Raw genomic sequence first — 18,842 nt, forward strand, 5'->3', positions numbered from 1 at the left:
ATGATAACCAATGATACTCAAGAAGCATTTCTATGAAATTACAAAGGTTATGAAGGATATCGTTTGAATCGTACGTGATGAAAAATTTAGTTTTCTAATGTATACATGTATCAAGGTCGTTCTTTAAATACATCCTATATGAATTATGTAAATATATTATTATATGTTATAAAAACATTATTTATATCCTTGGAATTTTCTGCAACGTTAGGTGCAATTTACAAGTTGTTTACTCCATGATTGGTCTACTTCTAGAAACTAACCTTATATTTTGTATAATCACATGATCTTCAAAGAAGAAGGCTTTTAAATTGCTCGAACTAATGTAGTATACATAAGTATAATAAATTAATTAATATAGTATACATAAAGAATCATATTTATACTTTGTATTAAATTTATATTTTGTAAATATAATTGTAATGTATATAGAGATAGTAATTTTTGTACAATATAGATTTAATTTTATATCTCATTTCGTAATTCTAATTTCATAAGAGGTTATAAAATAATATCGCCACACTTTTAATGAAAGATATTAATTTATAAAATATGTGTCCTCGGCTTTATATCTTTTAGAAATAAGTGATTTATGTACAGTAATTTATGTTTATGAGTGTTTGGTTATCAAAATTTGTATAAAGAGAATAACATGTCATTAATGTGTAGAAAGTTGTGCTTTTCTATTTTATCCGAGCACTTTGGACAGATTGTGCAATCTGTGGCTGAAGATTTATTTAAACATGGTGCAAGACCAATAGGATTAATTCGTCATGCAACACATCTTCCTATAATAAAGGTATACATTAATTTATTTTAATTAATTTATTTCTCATTTATGACATATATTTAATGTTGTTTTTAGATTAAAGAATCATTATGTGTTTTAATAAAACATGGTCTTGTTAAATACAATCAAACAGAAAAGGGGATGGAATATTCTTTAATTGTAGAAAATGTTTTACTTATTTTTCGTTACCCAAGGTAATATGTAATTTATATAACATGGATTTTGTTGCTTTCAATTCACAAATAAATGAAAATAAGAAAAATTCATATAGCTCAAATGTTTTAATTTTAATAGGTATATATTCTTTGTAAAAACAGTGTGTGGAAATGAATGTGAAATGATTTTTGAAGAAGTATTAATGCATGGATATATAACAGCTTCAGAAGCAATCGTGAAAACATATAAAAAGATTGAACAGTCACCTTGTATGTAAATTTATAGTTTTAAATTTTAACTTAAAAATTAATTGTATATATTATATTGCAATAATTTTGATAAAAAATTTTGTTCTATTAACTATGTACTTGTATTTTTAGCTGATCTGCAACCATCAGTTCCAGTTTTAAAAGAGAAATTTGGATTACTTGTCAAAAACCAGTTTTTAATACGCAGTATAATCACAATTGAAGAGAGAAATGAAAAAGGTTATTTTACATTACCAGATTTGAATTTGGCTGCTATTACTAAAAGAATAGAAGGACATGATATTGATACTGGAGATAGTAAAATTTATTGGAAAGTTAATTTTGATCGTCTTACCCAAGACTTTAGGTAAGAGCTGTAAAACTATTGTGTATATAAAGCATCTGAGAAATTTGCAATGTAATCTATAGGGATCAAATTATTATATCAGCTATAAGCAGACGACTTGACGAAAATGCAGGAGTGTTGATGAGACAGTTATTGATTCTTATGTATTTACGGACATCATCATGGGAATACACATCCAATCCAATACCTCTTACAGAAATAAAAGAAGCAGTTAGAAAAGTAGATTGTCCATTACTTATACAATATCTTGATCAATATTTACGTCTAATTGGTACGAACATTAGTTGTAAAGAGTATACTTGCAAACTGCCTAAGTATTTTGAAGAACATTGCATAATGCTTAGCTAAATGTATTGTTTTAGAGGAAGATTCTAGTAAATTTATAAAACGAGTTGGAGATTCGGGAGGTGGTCAATATAGCGTTAATATGAAAGAGGCGTTTAAACAGTTAGCATGGACCATGTTAGAAAATATTGTAATGGAGCGATTTGGTTCAAAGGCAGCTAGAATTTTTAGGTACGATATCGACTAATATCGATTTTAACATTGATTAACTTAAGTATCTTCATTTTACTATACAGATTAGTGCGATATAGGAAGTACATTGAACAGGAGCAAATTCAACAATTGGTGATGATTCCGGCAAAAGAAGCGAAGCATCTGACCTATACTCTCTTGCAAGAGAATTATTTACAAATTCAGGAAATAAAAAAGTCCGGAGTATCAGCTACACCAATAAAAACATTTTTCCTGTTTCACATTGATTTAGATTTGGTTGTTCGTATGGAAGTGGAGCACTGTTATCATGCACTGTACAATACTATGCAAAGACGAGAGTATGAAGCAAGCAACAATAAGCGGATGATCGATAAACAATTACGAATGCAAACCCTTACGACTAATCTGAAAGAACATGGTGCTAGCGAAGAGCAATTAGCAGAGGTGCATATAATTTTCATTATTATATTATTTGTAATTATTCAGTAACAGATTAACTCCATTCAAATTGTTCACAGATTGCAGAAATGATGACACCGTCTGAGAAACAACAACTAGAAAATGTTCAAAATAGAATTAAGAAATTAGGTATTACCGAATTGCAGATTGACGATACTTTGTTCCTATTGACAATGTATTTACGTTACCATTAAATAAAGACTTATTCTTTTAAATATGTTAAACTGTGATAAATGTTAACCATGCTATCCATTTTCACTATCCATGAAGGAACAAGTACATAAAATTTCATTCATTTATATAGTTATTTATTTATGTATAATAATGGTTACGCTTGTAAAATACAAACAACAAAGAATACCTAACTTTCAAATTATTGTAATAAATATAATCATATATCTATGTTTATAATAGTGCTGCTCTCTATGTGATACAGTGCATTTGATGTCACTATCTGTTAGGGAAAATGATCTTGGAGTACACACCGTTAAATGTTCTACCATTGACAAACACTTCGTGTAATTATACCTTTTGATCTATGCGATATGAATGTATGTTAGTTGATTAGAAACAAATTATTAGAGTTATGAATCACAGCCAGCTCAAGGTGCCTTATGGATCAGTAAATAAGTCGAACGCTGCAAATGCTATTTATAATTAGCTAAAACGTAATTCCATTACGGTATGTATGTAAAGACTGGAGACCATTATGTTTGGTGTGTCATTACTACCGTACGTTTTACTTCCAAGTATGATTTTCCCTTAATTCCTATTATATACTTTATACGTTCATCTCAACACTACCGCGATGAAAACGGACTTTTCCGTTGTAAATATTTATTAATCATAAAAATTCAAAGTAGATAGTGTTAACAGTGAAGATTCACCGATCTTAAATATATATATTTTGATTGTACGCTATTGACACCAATTAATAACGTGTACTACATCTGTCGCGAGTAGTGATAAGATGATCGTGAACGTGTAATCGCATTCAAACATGCATCTGACTGATTTTATACTTTTTCCTTTTTCCCCTTTCTTGACACATATACACACACACATACATACATACACACACACACACTCTCTCTCTCCCTCTCTCTCTCTCTCTTTCTTTCTCTCTCCCCTCTCATATTCTTCTCTCATTTAGACGGTATTGCATAGACTATGTACATTGCACGTACATACAAGTTTCTTCTAGAAATAACGTTGTATACCTAAAACTAAGGTTGAATTTCGGTAAAGCGTTATTTTATTATATTTTTTTCATACCATTAACAACAACGTACATGTAAATGAAGTGAATTCTTGGAATATTGAGATTGGATGTTAGTGTTCACTTTTTTTTCTTCGTTACGTTAGATATACTATAGTATTAGTAATGTATTCGTTTTACAGTTTACTATTCTTACAGTTTGCATTCGCACTGGTTGCATTTCTTTTCTTTTTTTTTTTTTTTTCTTTTGAAATCCGATGAATTTACAGCGAGTGCATTGAGATTATCGTGAAAACGTTCGTTTCTAGGTATACAAACGAAAAGAAAGAAAAATAAAAGGAGGAAAAAATTGTGTACTTAGCATCTGTCGTTCCCGACAAAACTGATCTGTCCATGAAATGCAGAACTGAACTTTATAAAGAAAACAACGTGCTGGGGATAATCAAAATCGATGAAAATTTCTTAACAGCTTAATTGTACGTACGCGATTCGGAAATGCGTTCTTGAATGTAAAAGGGCGGAAGAAATCGCGGAAGAAGGTAGAAAAATGAGAAGAGCGAATTATTTTGAAAGATTACGAATATATGGCACAATAGGAAATAACATGCAATGGGTGCGTTTATACCCTCCACATATCAATTAATTTATTGAATAATTGGTTACTTGTAGAATGAATAGGGTAGAATTATTGTTATTTGAAGGTCAAATTGGTGAAGAAGAAGGAAATGGAAAAATAAGAAAGGATGAAACGCAATTGCTCGAAGGAAACGTAGAAATGTTTAACGAAAGTGCACCTTTCGGTTTTCCAGGACGTGATAAGAGAAAGAAAAAAAAACGTTTCAGTGTAAATGTAAAAAAAAACATCTAATTGTTGCGTGAGCGATACGACATTGAAAATTTTTGAGTATTCGAGCACGCAAATGATCGACGAGCTTCGTGTCGCCCGTTGTCGTCGTCGTTGTCATCTGAACTGGCACGTACAACTTCTATTGCTATGCGTAATAAGGATAATTATTTAAAAAAAAAAGAGAGAGAAATAATATAATAATATTAATAATAATCATAATAATAGTCAATAATAATAATAGTACTAAATAAAACTGATGTGACAATAATAATATTAAGGATAATAATAGAGATAATAATGACCAAATGAAAATAAGAATATGCATCGCATTTTTAACATTTCGTTAAGTCTACGTGTTGTCGAGTAAATTACATATATGTGGCGCTATGCAAGATACATCACAATATAGTTACACTGTACATTCAATAGTATTGACACTTTTTTTGCGTCGGTCGATTTCTCCCTCTCTCTCTCTTTCTCATCCTCTCAATACCGTTCACACTCTCGTGCTTTCTTTTTCGATCGACGAACACACCGCCGACGCAGTTGTACAAATCCATGTATATACATAAAATAAATTATTATCAACATTAAGCTATCCTATCTGCCGCCGGCCGCGGTATTCGAAAAGCACCCGACGAAACGCGGGCACAGATATATCGAGGATACTGGCTCTCTTTATAAAATTATATTAGGTACCTTGTATAGAATTGCACTGATTATAAATAACAAAAAAAAAAAAAGAGAAAAGAAAAAACGGTGAAAAAAGAGACGTAGAAGTTATCGAGTTTTTCACGTCGAGCCAACTCTGCCGACCCGGGAACCGGAAGGGACGTTATATCGTCGCAAACCTCCGGTCCGCGAAAACGCTATTTGGCACATAAGTATTATCACATCGAGCTCCCGATTTTTCCAGTTTCGGTACAATTCGTTTTACCGAATTACTTACGAGACTTTACGCCCTATAGTTCTATATTGTTTTTTCTCGTTACGAGACGGTGCTCGTTTTTTTCCTCCTTTCCTTCCTTTTTTTTTTTTCTTTTTTTCTATGACATCCACTAACATCACGGTAAACAACGGTCTCTAGATTCTCTCGATCGGCTCCCATCAGGTTGATCGTGCTTTCACGAATTCGCACAACTCGAAGGAAATGAAAAACGGAGAAAAAATGTAACAACGTGTGTCCGGAAAACATCGAAAAACAAAACACACAACGTCGTATTAGAATTTGATTATTCGTTCGTTTACATCGTTTACAATAAATAACGCTAATTTCCCCGTCCGTAATTTTACGCAATAACATTGTACTAAAATTGACGCCGTGCGTGTCCCTCTCTCACTTTCTCTCTATTCATTCTTCCTATACATACACACTTCCTTTCCTTCTAATAATACACTTCGATTACTTCTCTTTAGATTTTGGTTTCTCTTTTATTTAGAAAAAAAAGTTCTCTTCGTCTTGCCTCCGCTTAACGTTAACTCCGCTTAACGTTAGGTTCATAAATTAATCGCGAAAAATACTATAAGTACTATAAGTGTGTTTTTAGACGCGAAACGAAGTGGCCACACACCCCTGTGACTCGAGCGGGTTCATATCGCGTGACGGAATGTGGAATTCCACATTTTCTTCTCGTCCTCTGTCCCGGTCCTCGTGCGATACACCGGATATCAGTGATTGCATGTGAATATGAAAAAAAGGACCGTCCGCCGTGAACGTGGGATAACTATACGATCTAATAACGCGTGTTGCCGCGTATACTCGGAAAACGCGTGATGCTGCAGGATACTAACGGACCACAGCTTTTTCTTTTTTCTCTTTCTTTTTTACTTCTCTTTTTTACGTTCAATTTCTTACATTTTTATCTTTTGTTCTTTTATTTCTGTCGTTTCTATTTATCTTCGTTTCTCACGTATTGACACGGCCGACCGGAATGGCGTATCGCTATAGACGCGCACGCACACGCACACGCGCGCACACACACACAAAGACAGACACACACACACACACACACACTAGAAGGAATAGGAACAAGACTTTTTTGGCCGCTCACCGTATTTTCGTACACACACTCACGCACGTACACACAGAAATACGTGTCGCGATCGTCTCGCGGTGTGTTGAAACGCGGCTCATACGAAACGCGATAGAAACGAATTCGATCGAGCATCGGCGGGAGAGTGCATCGGATCGATCCTTCTGGCGCGCGCGCACACACGTGACACATGGCAGTCTTACGAAAAATCAGGTATGTGTGTATATATATATATGTGTATATATATATATGTGTGTGTGTGTATATATATATATATATATATAAAATGTGTGTGTATATATATATCGTTTTATATTTGTATTTATTTACCTCATTTATTTTTTATGTATAATTCTAGCGTTCATGTTACTCTGCGCTCCCGCGTACGGAAAACACCCGCGAGATGGATACCGACATACGTTGACACGCGAATCGACGTTCGTTACCTGATCGAGAATTCTACTCACGCGCATATCTCGTTACCTAGAACGTTACCTAACGACGATTAGACCTTATCGTTCGCAGATTTGCGCCGCCTTGGTCGCGGTTTTGATTACACCAACGGAATATACCATTGGTAACTCTCGTGCCGCCGTCGTGTTCATTGTCCCGTCGGCATGGATCAACCGTCGCGCCTGCTTTCCCACCCCATTCCTCTTAGTAACAGCATAAGCAAGCAGGAAACCATCAGAGCTCCGCACGATGCCGTTATCCACGTCGAGCTCACGTTCACCGGTGTCCCGTGAATCGTTCGACGTACATGTATACGTAGCGCATAGCGAGAAAGGGTTGGTTGGCCGATATCGGTCACGTGACTCTACATCATGACACTCTGTCCCAAAGATTCGAGTCGTGATGTATATGCCCGAGTTACGCACGATCTTTCAGCCATGTGTGCACGAGCAACGTATCTCATAACGAATCGCGCGACATATTGGGCGATACGATGACGCGACGACGGCGGATCCAAGGAAGCAGGACACATCGCCGCTCGAATCCGCGGGAGGGCCTCCACGCGTCGTACGATGGCACAGAATTGTTATATATCACAACCTCTCGAGCGAGGCTTCGAAACGCTCAGTCACTCTTCGAGAACGTTTTTCTATCCCCCGACAATCGACTACATATATCGTTTCCACGTTTCTGTTCACGCGACGATACACGCGTTCATGCGTATATATTCCTTTCACGCGAACCACCAGAAGTTTTACCAGAACAACTCGTGGCCGAGCCTCGACGTTGACGCTGCTGCTGCTGCTGCTGCTGCTGAAGATGATGCTCCGGGCGGCCATGGTGGCTGACCCGGAGCTGCGGTTCAATCTTCGTCGTGATGTCGCGGACTGGCGTCGTAGCCACCGATCGAGCCTGAGTTCTCCGGCGAGAAGTTCATCATATCCGACGGTGATAAACTGTCTTGCGTATAGTAGAACGATGGATGATCGGAACTGGGACCAGCCGCACCGCCGTTCAGCATGGTAGCCGGCGGCGACACGCTAGGCCTTGCCGATGGTCCGGCCGCCCCCGTTCCCGGATGATGTTGCGTGCTAAGATCCGAGCCCACCGGAGACAGGAAGCTCATCTCTGGCCCGCTGTCACGACACCAGAGCTGCCTCATTTCCTGCCGTCGTTGCCGCATCAGCGACTTATACTCGGATATGCGCATCTTCTTCCCATCAACGATGCAGGTGCGCTTTGGTCGCGGCCTGTACCTGTAGTCGGGGTGTTTCTCCATGTGCAACTTCGACAGCCGTGATTGTTCCTCGTAGTATGGTTGTTTCTCGGAGTTCGACATCGCTTTCCATCGAGCACCTGTGCAAGTAAAAGGAATATCGTTGAGGATGATCGTGAAAGCGACACTGGCTTTCTAATGTAGAAGGAAGTAAAGTCAATTCTATCTATTATATCTATATATAAAAAGGAGTTTTAAGAAAGCGTTTCTGCGAGGGATGGTAATGTTGGGAAGTTGATAATTTTGAGGGGCACGGGAAAAATGCGACGAGATCTTTAATTTAAGAAAATCATGATTGAAAATTTCTTACCGAGTATTTTCGATATGTTGGAATTATGCATGTCCGGGCAGGCTTTCAAAATTTTCCTACGTTCGTCCTTGGCCCACACCATGAACGCGTTCATAGGCCGCTTGATATGTGGCTTGTTCTCACCCTCCCTCTTCTGCTGTCTCACCATTTTAGCTGAACAGAGAGAAGACGTGTTAGATGTCAACGTCGCTCGGCTTCCTCCCGTGAGAAGCGAATCTGATTTCGTGAGCATCACCTGGCGCTCTCGAAACAAAAGCGTAATGTCAGCCTCGTGGCTCGTCAAAAGACTGCTTACCTTTTTCCGTTATGTCTTCCGGTACCTTGTAACCCGGCTCCCGCCACACTGTAATTTCAGAATATCGCAGCATGTTATAATTTGCAACAGCAACTCCGAGCAGATTATGAGAAATCATCGGAGCGATCCGAATGCGACATCGTTCATCGAATGGGTATCCCTTTTTATCGTTTATTTATCATATCGTTACAAATAAATTATTTTTAATCCGGATTTTAATAAAATTTAGGACGTCTAATAATTTAACGCGATTTTGTTATATTTTGCAACAATCTAATATTTCAAATACCAACGATGTATTTACGATATCTTGTCAAATTCTTTTAATTTCACAGCCGTGTCATTACTTTTTCGGGTCGGCGATAAGGCAGTACCAATAATACTATCTCGAATTAGCAGAATAATGAAAGTAGTATAGCGCAAAGGATGAGAAAATGTATTTACTGTGGGGCGTGGACAGATAATCCTGTTCCTCCTGCGCAGCCTCCTCCCGGGAACTGGAGTGCTTGATCGGTCGTTGAGTCTGCGGCGACGGAGGCATTGCACCAGCACTCGGTGGTATTCCGTAAATGCCACGCATAGCGAAATGCTTTTCGACGGCGGCAACCGCGGCGGCAGTCACGGCACCTCCTGGTCCAGCCGCTTCGTCTTTGGCCATTACCTTGCCCACTGCAATGATAAGTCATAAGCCAGATAAGAAAAGATAGAGGGAAAACATTTATGGCAAAATCAACGTATCACGCAACGTCACCGTCTCGTCTCATTGTACAAACAAGCAACGATATACCGTGAGGATTGCACCATCGATCGTTCCTCGGATGTTAAGATGTTGGGTTAGGTCTTTACTGGGTGAGACATTCGATATCGTAAGATTATATCAAAGGAAAAGTTTATTTTCAAGTTATCGGAACAAGCGATGAACTGATTAGAAAAATATCTCTCTCAAGCTTCTTTTTTATACCAATTATTAAAATAATATTGCTTCGTCTTTATATTTCATATTAGTTTCTGTGCTATTTATACTTCGTACTTTATACTAATTTATTTGCTTCTTTTGCTAATTACTAAAGTAAGTAAATAACATTTTTATGCCGTAAAAACTATACACGATATCGGTCCTTCTTTCAAACAACATTTCTATGTCACAAAAACTATATATGATATCGGTGGTTTTTTTCAAACCAGGAAGTCGACGAGGAGAATTTACGCAGCAATCTAATATCCGAGTGACAGCTCGTGGAATCCGCAGGCTCGTTTCTTCTTCTGCTTTTTATCCCATCGTTTTCCTCTGCCCGTGTCTTTTTCCCGAGGATACGCGGTGCACCGAGCCTTATCTTAGAATCACGTTACGCGTCGTTGATTGTGCTTTAAACCGAAAGCAAAAACCGGCCGCGAAAGGGAACAGGTTTACTTGGGGGCAAAAGAAAGGAAAAAGCCGATCGCGAACAATCAGGTAAACGCGCGCGCATACCCGAAGATAATTAACCGTACGTTTCTGATCCCGCCGCGTATTCTATGGGGTATTGATCGAATTTTTTCCGGCTGGTCCCCCACGGCCTCGCCTGTCCCCCGAAAAGGGTACACTTTGTCGCGTTTATAAACGCCAACGACCAGTGAATTGCGTTTACCGATCGGACGAGAACCGATACATCGATATTCTACTTTCGTGCGGTCGATCGGAATTTCTATCAGACTCGCTTGTACTTTTAATGATGAAATTCATCGTGATATCTATACGAACCTCGTTAAAGCAGCCATCCGATTAAAGCAACAGATGTTTCGAACGTAACTGGATTCTATTCTATCATGGTTTCGATAGTTGTACTTCCATCGTAATATTTTTTTATTGATTAAATCGTAACGTACGAAAAAATAAGTTTGCAAGTCTGATTCACATTTTTGTACATAGTAGACCTCTTTATTGTTAAGAGAGTTACGTCGAGCGTGTAAAAAATGTGTATTTTGTATTTTTCACAGTGTATGGATGAACTATTTCGATTTAATAGAAGATTTTACTTACTTGGCGAGGAGAGGGTGCTCAGATGAGGTGGCAGACCTGCATAAGGAAGGGTTGTGAGATAATTCCGTGGCATCGGTAGGCCAGGCGGAAAGAGTTTCGGCGCGGTTGCCGCGACTGGTTGCTCCTGTTGACCGCTACTTCCGGCCCCTGTCGAGTGCGAGTCGCTACCAGGTGACGAGGAAGATGCCGTGGCTCCAGACGACGAGGATTTCGGCTTGGTGAGGTTGAGAGGCGCGTCGAGATCTTGCAGAGGAGGTGCGGTTGGTGCTACGGCGGATGAGATCGGCGTCGGCGACGCTTCCTTCTCCATCTGCGTGGTCATTTGCGCGAGATGCGCCGTCGCCCAACTCGGTCCTTCTCGATGACTGCTGATCATCTGTAACAATCATCGTCTATCGTTTATTTCTACGAAAATCTTGACAATATTTCTTATTTCTTTGCCTTTTCTCTCTTTTCTCGTTTTATACGTCGCATCGATTACTACAAGTTCAGCCTGTATAGTTAAATTTTTTCGCATGTTTTTATAACGTAAGAGCAGCGTCTAGACTTATACTATAAATTTATGATGTTTATTTGTGACAAATGATTTAGATAATACCGTGGAATGATGTAAATAATGCAGATGATATCGTACAAGACATGAAGTACATTCGTAACATCGAGACGTCAAGACATGATTTTTTAATGGGAAAATAAATCGAAAATGGACAACATCTCCCCCTCGAAAAAGTCGGCTTTAAGAGCACGTGGTATTCCTAGTATGTCTGTAAATTAATAGGAATAGTTCAAAGCACTGTAACCGAATGCTTAAAATACCGATCTAAATCAAACGCATACTAACTGTTGCCAATGTAATTTGCGGATCTACCTCTCGTAACGGTCGAACAACTTTGTTTGCTACCCACGACGGATCACTGCCACCTCCGCCAAGATCATATTTTTAGTAATAAATTTTTTCCCAAGAGAGAAAACCATCTCGTTAAAGTGACGTTTATACCGCGCTGCCTGCTGATCGTCGATCGACGCGCCTCGAACCGTGAATTTCCGCGTTTCCAACTTCTTTTTTTATGCAGTTTATCAACCCACCTCCTTGTCGGTGGCGCCACCTATGTCGCGCAACGATGTTGTATGAATTTTTTATCGGATCGAGCGGATGGTGAACCGCTTTTAAAGTTTAAACGCTCGGTGGTACGCGTTAGGTGCGCGTACACGAGGCTTGGTATAAACGTTGATCAAAGTCGAACGTAGGAATGAGCGAGGAAATTAGGATTGCGCTGGGTTTACGTACGTTAGCGATCGAATTGATATGTTTGTTGGTGGTGGTTGACGTCGACGTAGCCGGCGGTGGCGGCATAGGCGATTGCACCGGCAACCCTCTGAGCTGTTCGAGAAACGGTAGGAACATCAAGGATTGCGGCCCCGACATGCTCAGCTGGCTCTTTGTCATCTGAGCCTGTAGCTCCTGGATGTTGTGCTGCATGATGTGCTCTTGCTGCCGCTTCAAGTGCTCCGTTTGCATCCGTTGTATCTCGATTTGCTTCTGCGAGTCGACGGTCATGTGCGCAGGATACGACTGCAAAGCCATGGGACGAGCAATTAGAGGGATGATGAATCACGTTGTGGCGGGCAAAAAACAGAGAATGAAATTTCCCTTCCATCTTTGCTTTCTGGAAAACGAAAGACAGCGTAGCGAGCTACGCTCGGGTATTCATTTTCTGCTTTTCAGTTGGAACGACAAGGACGAGGAAATGTAACGTGGGAAAAATTGTTAGATTCACGGGTGGTTTAATCTTTCCAGGAAGAACGACAATATTTCCCTTTATTCTATTTTCCTCGCAGCGTAACGACGTTGTTTCAGATTCCTTTCGAAATTCCTTCGAAATTGTTTCGAAAATTGATAATTAAATTCTGTTCTTAAACAATTTCGTATAAGCACGATCGCGTGTCGTAGAAATTTTCTCGACTAAGTAAGACATAAAATGTAACGAACACACGCAAAAGTATATTCATATGCTTCGCAATGTGTTAATCCCATAAATGCATTATTATCGCACAAAGTGTCTAGTATTTGTAATCTCAAAAATACCTGCACATTTACGAATTTCGTTATTCTTTTCGCTAGAAAGATAGTGGAAATAGACGATAAGAATGACCTGACATCGATTTTCACAAATAACTACACATGTACGTATGTAAAATAAACATAGATATTGTAATATAGTCGAAACTAATCTAAAACTATCATACAAGCTACGCAAGGGACAGTAATATTTTTCCACAAACTTGCCGTCGACAAGGCAGCTACGCGATTTATTACCGTATAATTTCCTCTGTAACACCGATAACGACAGCGTCGATACGCTTTCGCAAACGCAAGCGCAATACATATTTTAACATTCAAACTATAATTTAATCTCCATCGCGTCAAAGTTTCAGCTATCGTTATAAACCAAGTTTTACCAGGTTGTTCAACGCGACTATATTTTCCACGGAGATCGGGACTAAAGCTCCATTTTTTTCTTCTTTTTTCTTTTTTTTTTTTATCTAAACATCGATCCACGAAACCAGTTCCAGTCCAAGTTTTCCCAGAAAGCGTAATAAAAGACGCGATCGACGCACCACACGAGGCATTGACTTTAATTATTGGTTATCGAATGCGTAAAACGGCAGCTAGCTGGAGCGAGAAAAGCGCGACAGAAAAACGAACGTTATTTACCTCGAAGTGATAACGAGACCAGGAAGGAGTCCGCCAGTTTTCTCTTTTAACCAACGTTCTTAATCGTTCTCGTTCATACTTACATAAACATACCAACTTTAGCTGTGTAGCGTCGATGTCAATCGCGAGATATCGTCCAGGCAAATGCTGGTTTGATGATCCAGCGAATATTTCGCAAAATATAACAAGCTCGAATGATATTCACGGTTTACTTCCCACGAAACTTCCGACTCCGCTTATGCAATGTAGATAGTGCGGAACGCATTATTTATGCTTATGAAAATTTCGTATTATGCGCATTATTAATTCACTCGCGAGCGTAACGTATCCACGCTTAATCTTCTTTTTGTTTTCCATTCTTTTTTTTTCACGCGTCCCTGGTGATCGCCGCCGCGACGTTCGTTCGGAACGGATTCGACTCATTGTTCTGGCAATTTGCATTGAATGCCCGTGAAAACCTGCAGCAAGCGATTTTGAACGCGTAATCGGGCCGATATTTTCGATTGTTCCGTCATTGTCGCACAAACGATTCGTTGTATAATCCGAATAGGGAAACTGGGATGATCGGTGCTTGCTCGGCGCTTTTATTGCGTGGGTGTGACGCTCGAGTTTTCGTGCTTCTAGCCGTGTTTCGTGGGTTAATTTAAGTTTTCGCGAATCGTCGAACGTTTCGTTGGGAATGTTAAATGTAAATATCAAGGAATGCGGACAGGATTTATTATTAACGCGTTCGTGGCTGGTAATTTTAGGGAAATCCTGAAGTAGGAAACCGCAAATTCCTGTAATTACGACAAACATAGCAACTTGAAGAGTTCCCTTCAAATATCATTTGGAGTCGTTGACGTAATGTTGCGGTTGTTAATATGTTAAACAAGAGATATTAACATTCGAAGGCGTAAGTAGAAGAGCGAGTAAGTAAAGTTATACGAATGTTGGGGAAAATCTGGTTCTAATTTACCATTGAAATATGCGTGTTGCAGACTAATCTTTGGGATTACTATGAGTTTCAAAGTATATGAAATTTTTAAAAACAAGACTAATAATTTTAATGCAATGTTACGAATAGAAATAATATCTTTCTGGTTAAACTAGTCGATTATTTATAGTTCTATCGAAGGCGAAATGATATTAATCATAATCATCTACGTACAACATATTTGAGTGCACATTGTATACAGTAAATCCGATATCTAAATTTACATCCCCGTGCAGTTGTAAAAATTTCCATACCACGGGGTGTAATGATATTCCAGATACGCACGTAATATTGTAATAACCCGATAATTAGATCATTGATTATCTGCTTCGGCGTTCCAACGAAATTACAATTTTCCTCCGATGCTTTTCAAGAAGTACAAAGTAAACGGGTGTACAACGTTGACCCTTTTCCCGTGAAAGTAGGACGCAAATACACGCCTATCGTGGATAGCCAAGGGTTAAGGTGACCGCGGTTGGACCGGTAGAAACCGGGCCGAATGGAATATTTCTTTTCCAGCGGTGTCCATTAGTCAGAGGCGACTAGGTGCCGCTATTAATTCAACGAGACAGGTTTTCAACGCGGCTCCCGTTTCCACCACGGTGTAACAATTCAACGTGGCTAATATCATTGTACTTTCCTACGACCTGGCTGTGGTCCAGATATGCTTGAAGTTTAAAGTCTATTTTAGACGATAAGGAAGACGTTTATTCATCCAGCCTGGGCACCAGCTGAAACGTCACATATGCACGATATTAAGCGCGCGAGCAGGTTCCCTCTCCTCCATTCGTTTCTGTATCCTTCTATTTCTCTCCCTTCCTCTCTTTCTCTCTTTCTCTTTCTCTCTCTTTGGTTGCCTTTCGACGCGCGATTATTAATCCTCGACGCGGATTGTGGAAGATCGCGAGCCATGATTTACGATCGCCATAGGACACACGGATTCGTTTAGATAAACCGCTTGTATTCTTCGCAAAGGGTCGTTTTTCTTTTTTTCTTTCTGATGAAAAAAGAAGGAGGAAAGGAGCAATGTGTTCGGTGTTTGCCTTTCCTTGCAAGAACGTTACCATGTGACTTTCGACTTTTTTCGAGGGAACCTGATGATTCACGTTGTCGAGATATGAGAGGAAAAGAATGTAAAGTGTTAACGGTTTCGTGGAGTTATTTATAATATTTGATAAAAGCGAAGCAGAAGTCAAATTGGTCGACTTTACTTTTTACAAATTCCTCAATTTTAATGTCACAGCATATGAATGGGGACTATGTTCTCAGAAATGAAAAGATTTATTTTAATGGAAATCAGTTTGGTTCCCGTGTAATGATGATTTGTAATAGCAATGGGAAATGTCGAAAAATTCGTAGATTTATCTGTTGCGTGGTCGTAAATGTGTTGAACGATAGCGATTATTTGTTAGAGCTTGAAAGGCGAGTCACCAATTTTCTCGAGCTCTGTTCTTGAATGAACCGAGCTAGGCCACTTCATAAGGGAGTGCGCCTCCAAAAATATCACCACCATGAAAAACTGGCGAAACGATCGAGAAATATCATTATTCGCGCATTCTTGCCACGATGAAGGCGTCCTTTCCTAATAAATCTCTTTTGTCCTCGTTATACTTATTCTCTTTCTTGTCATTAAGCTTAAAAATCATTTGCTTCGTTTCATAAAAAGCTTCTAAATATATATGACATTACATGCGTAGTGAAATACTTTCTAAACAATGAACATTAAATCCCTCCCCAATATCGTTACCATTCATTTCTAGTAAATCTATCTACGGTATCATTAACTTTCTAGTACCATTATCTTCGTCTACCGTAACAAGACTACAAAGAAATGGTTGCTATTTCTACTTAAAATCTACACGATACAAATTCCTTCGAATACGGTCGCCATTAAAGAAGAAAACAATAAAATATCGCCGCATTCGCTCATAAACAACGTTCAACCCACAAAGATCGTTGGGCTTTTATCGAGTACATCGATCGACGTATCTTTCGAGAGTTAGGCTTCATTGTTTTACCTGCATCGATGGTACGATATTCACGTCTATCGGCAGGATCCGCATATTAAACAGCCTCTGTATGGAAATGCACTCGTTAGCACTAATTATTCTTGCGGCCGCGCTAATTGCCGCGTTGTGTGCGCCGTAAAAAAACAACACCGTGAAGATCGCGAGAAAAACCGGCCGGACAATCGGTTTTTTTCCATTCGAGTCCTGTTGCTTATGGAATATTTCCGATGTTCAAGATCGTAACGACAATATTGTCAATAATAATGGATGACATTCTGCTGACAACGAGTTGCAAGAGACACGTTGCTTGACTCTCTGGAAGATCAACAAAGATACGTGGTACCAATCTTTGGCAAACTCGAATAGAATTTTACATTCTGCTACGTTTGCTGTGTTTTGTCCAAACGAACATTACCATCTTCGGTAGAGTATTACATTTTACATCGAATCGAACATTACTCAAGATACAAGTTATCGAACAGCTCGTAGTCTGATCGTATTTTAGCTTCGCATCGTTATATCGTTAGCAAACGATATTTAAAGCAACTAATGCTTTTTCAGACCAAAGTAAGAACAACAATAATTATTTTCCTTGGAAGCAAACAAAGTTCTGGTTGTAGAGAGTTAAGAAACGACGCGGTTGCGTGCGTTCATTAACAGATTCGTCGTCTCGGTCGTGTTAGTCGTGGTTTGGTGCGGCGACACGAAAACGCGAACAATGCCCGACGTCGGACAATAAACGGCTGTGCAATTTCAGGAACCATTCTAACGGCCTCAGCTATAATCGGCATACCGGCACCACAGCCAATGGAACTTCATTATTCATTTGCAAAGTTCAGTTATGCCGATGATACGTATCCATGACAGCTATACCGCCCACAGTGGCTAAATATAAACAGGCGGGGTGCCAGCAAGTTCCATTCACATTCACATCCACACACAAGGCGACGCGCTCGCCGCTTCAGTAAGTGAGTATAAGAATATGAGGAGCCCCGTTCTGAATATGCATCCGCGCATTGACGCCAACTGCACCGCCTAAACTTAGCCGTGCAATTACTGAAACATACCTACCCCCATAATCGCTCTTCTGCCGGTTATCTCTGCCGCCGCTGTTTTCGATCGGACCACGCGTATTCAGCCGCTGTCGCCCGATTTATCGATGCATTCGCGATGCGTCGAGCCACGAGGTGTCATTCTACTTTGACAGCGTTGAGTTTGATTTCTCGTCAAGACGAGGCGATCGAACGGGACAGATATTGAAACGACGCAACGGGATGGTAATTTTAAACAACAATTTTGACGAACGTTTGCCGCTTGACCTGGTCAATGTTGACCGCGCGTCTTTCAATACGATTGACATTCGTCTTACCACTGATAACATTATCAGTTTCGGAATTTTTTCCCATACAAACGACGCGAAGTTTGACGAACTGAGAACGCGTCTTATGGCGTTCGCGAAATGGTCTTTCGTCGCGGCCGGGGCCAGCTAGTAACGAAAGACGAAGGCTAAAGGCCACGAAATTTGAATCTAGATTTAGAATCGGAGCCACTGGAGTGCAAGGGGACATGCACACCAGGGATGACGTAGATCCACCGGAAGCGGTTCATACTTCACGTGCGTTATAAAGACTGTCACTGTGGCACTGTCTAAAATTACGACGGGCCAGCCAACACAGTGGCTTGAATACAAGCCTAGCAAAAGTTGGATCGAAGATATGTACAATGTTTGCCGGACGATATACCGATCTTTTTTTTTCCATCCCTTTATATGTATATACATATGTATATTTTTTTGTCTTTGCACTCGAAACATATCGCGATGCATTTTACCCCTGCCACCTCCGAAACTGTCACGCGAATCGATCGAACCAGACGGAAAACGAAACTCGAACGAAACGCGGATTCCCTCGTGAAATATGCAACGCGAAACAAACGAGCGCCAACAGAGAGAAAGAACGGACGCGACAAAGAGGAGCCGTTGGCCTGCACTCTTAATGGAATTTTAAAAGAGCGAAGCCAGAATTCGACGACACGCAGGGGTGGCCTGGGGGATACATAAATTATGGACCGCTTTGAACGGGATTCGCTCGGTAGCTCGCTTCTCCCGTTGCTGGCCGCTTCTGCAATGAAACTTGTGAATGCGGAATCTAGGGCAACCGGAAGCGGTATT

At 39.8% G+C, this 18,842-nt stretch overlaps 2 protein-coding genes across 7 annotated transcripts in view; one reads left to right on the forward strand and one right to left on the reverse strand.

Annotated features, from left to right (window-relative positions):
* Positions 1-490: 490 nt before the first annotated feature.
* LOC132908832 (DNA-directed RNA polymerase III subunit RPC3) lies at positions 491-2,733 on the forward strand. Its single transcript, XM_060963191.1, has 8 exons — positions 491-799; positions 866-984; positions 1,085-1,215; positions 1,327-1,561; positions 1,624-1,832; positions 1,924-2,077; positions 2,143-2,503; positions 2,578-2,733. Exons 1-8 carry the CDS (start codon positions 653-655, stop codon positions 2,710-2,712), a joined length of 1,491 nt encoding a protein of 496 aa, XP_060819174.1. The 5' UTR covers positions 491-652; the 3' UTR covers positions 2,713-2,733.
* A 1,223-nt stretch (positions 2,734-3,956) lies between these two features.
* The window catches only part of LOC132908789 (transcription factor SOX-6), a 326,253-nt gene continuing 311,367 nt past the window's right edge, over positions 3,957-18,842 (reverse strand). For 5 of the 6 annotated variants that reach the window (XM_060963130.1, XM_060963158.1, XM_060963134.1 and 2 more), the window contains 6 exons: positions 12,260-12,544; positions 10,972-11,347; positions 9,396-9,620; positions 8,952-8,999; positions 8,657-8,809; positions 3,957-8,426 (listed from right to left, as the gene is read on the reverse strand). In XM_060963130.1, coding sequence (XP_060819113.1) covers positions 7,933-8,426; positions 8,657-8,809; positions 8,952-8,999; positions 9,396-9,620; positions 10,972-11,347; positions 12,260-12,544 — 1,581 coding nt within the window. In that variant the 3' untranslated portion in view covers positions 3,957-7,932. The remainder of the gene's footprint in view (positions 8,427-8,656; positions 8,810-8,951; positions 9,000-9,395; positions 9,621-10,971; positions 11,348-12,259; positions 12,545-18,842) is intronic. The other variant, XM_060963168.1, reaches the window with a different exon arrangement.

Source organism: Bombus pascuorum, chromosome 1, assembly GCF_905332965.1.
Source record: "Bombus pascuorum chromosome 1, iyBomPasc1.1, whole genome shotgun sequence".
Classification (NCBI taxonomy): domain Eukaryota; kingdom Metazoa; phylum Arthropoda; class Insecta; order Hymenoptera; family Apidae; genus Bombus; species Bombus pascuorum.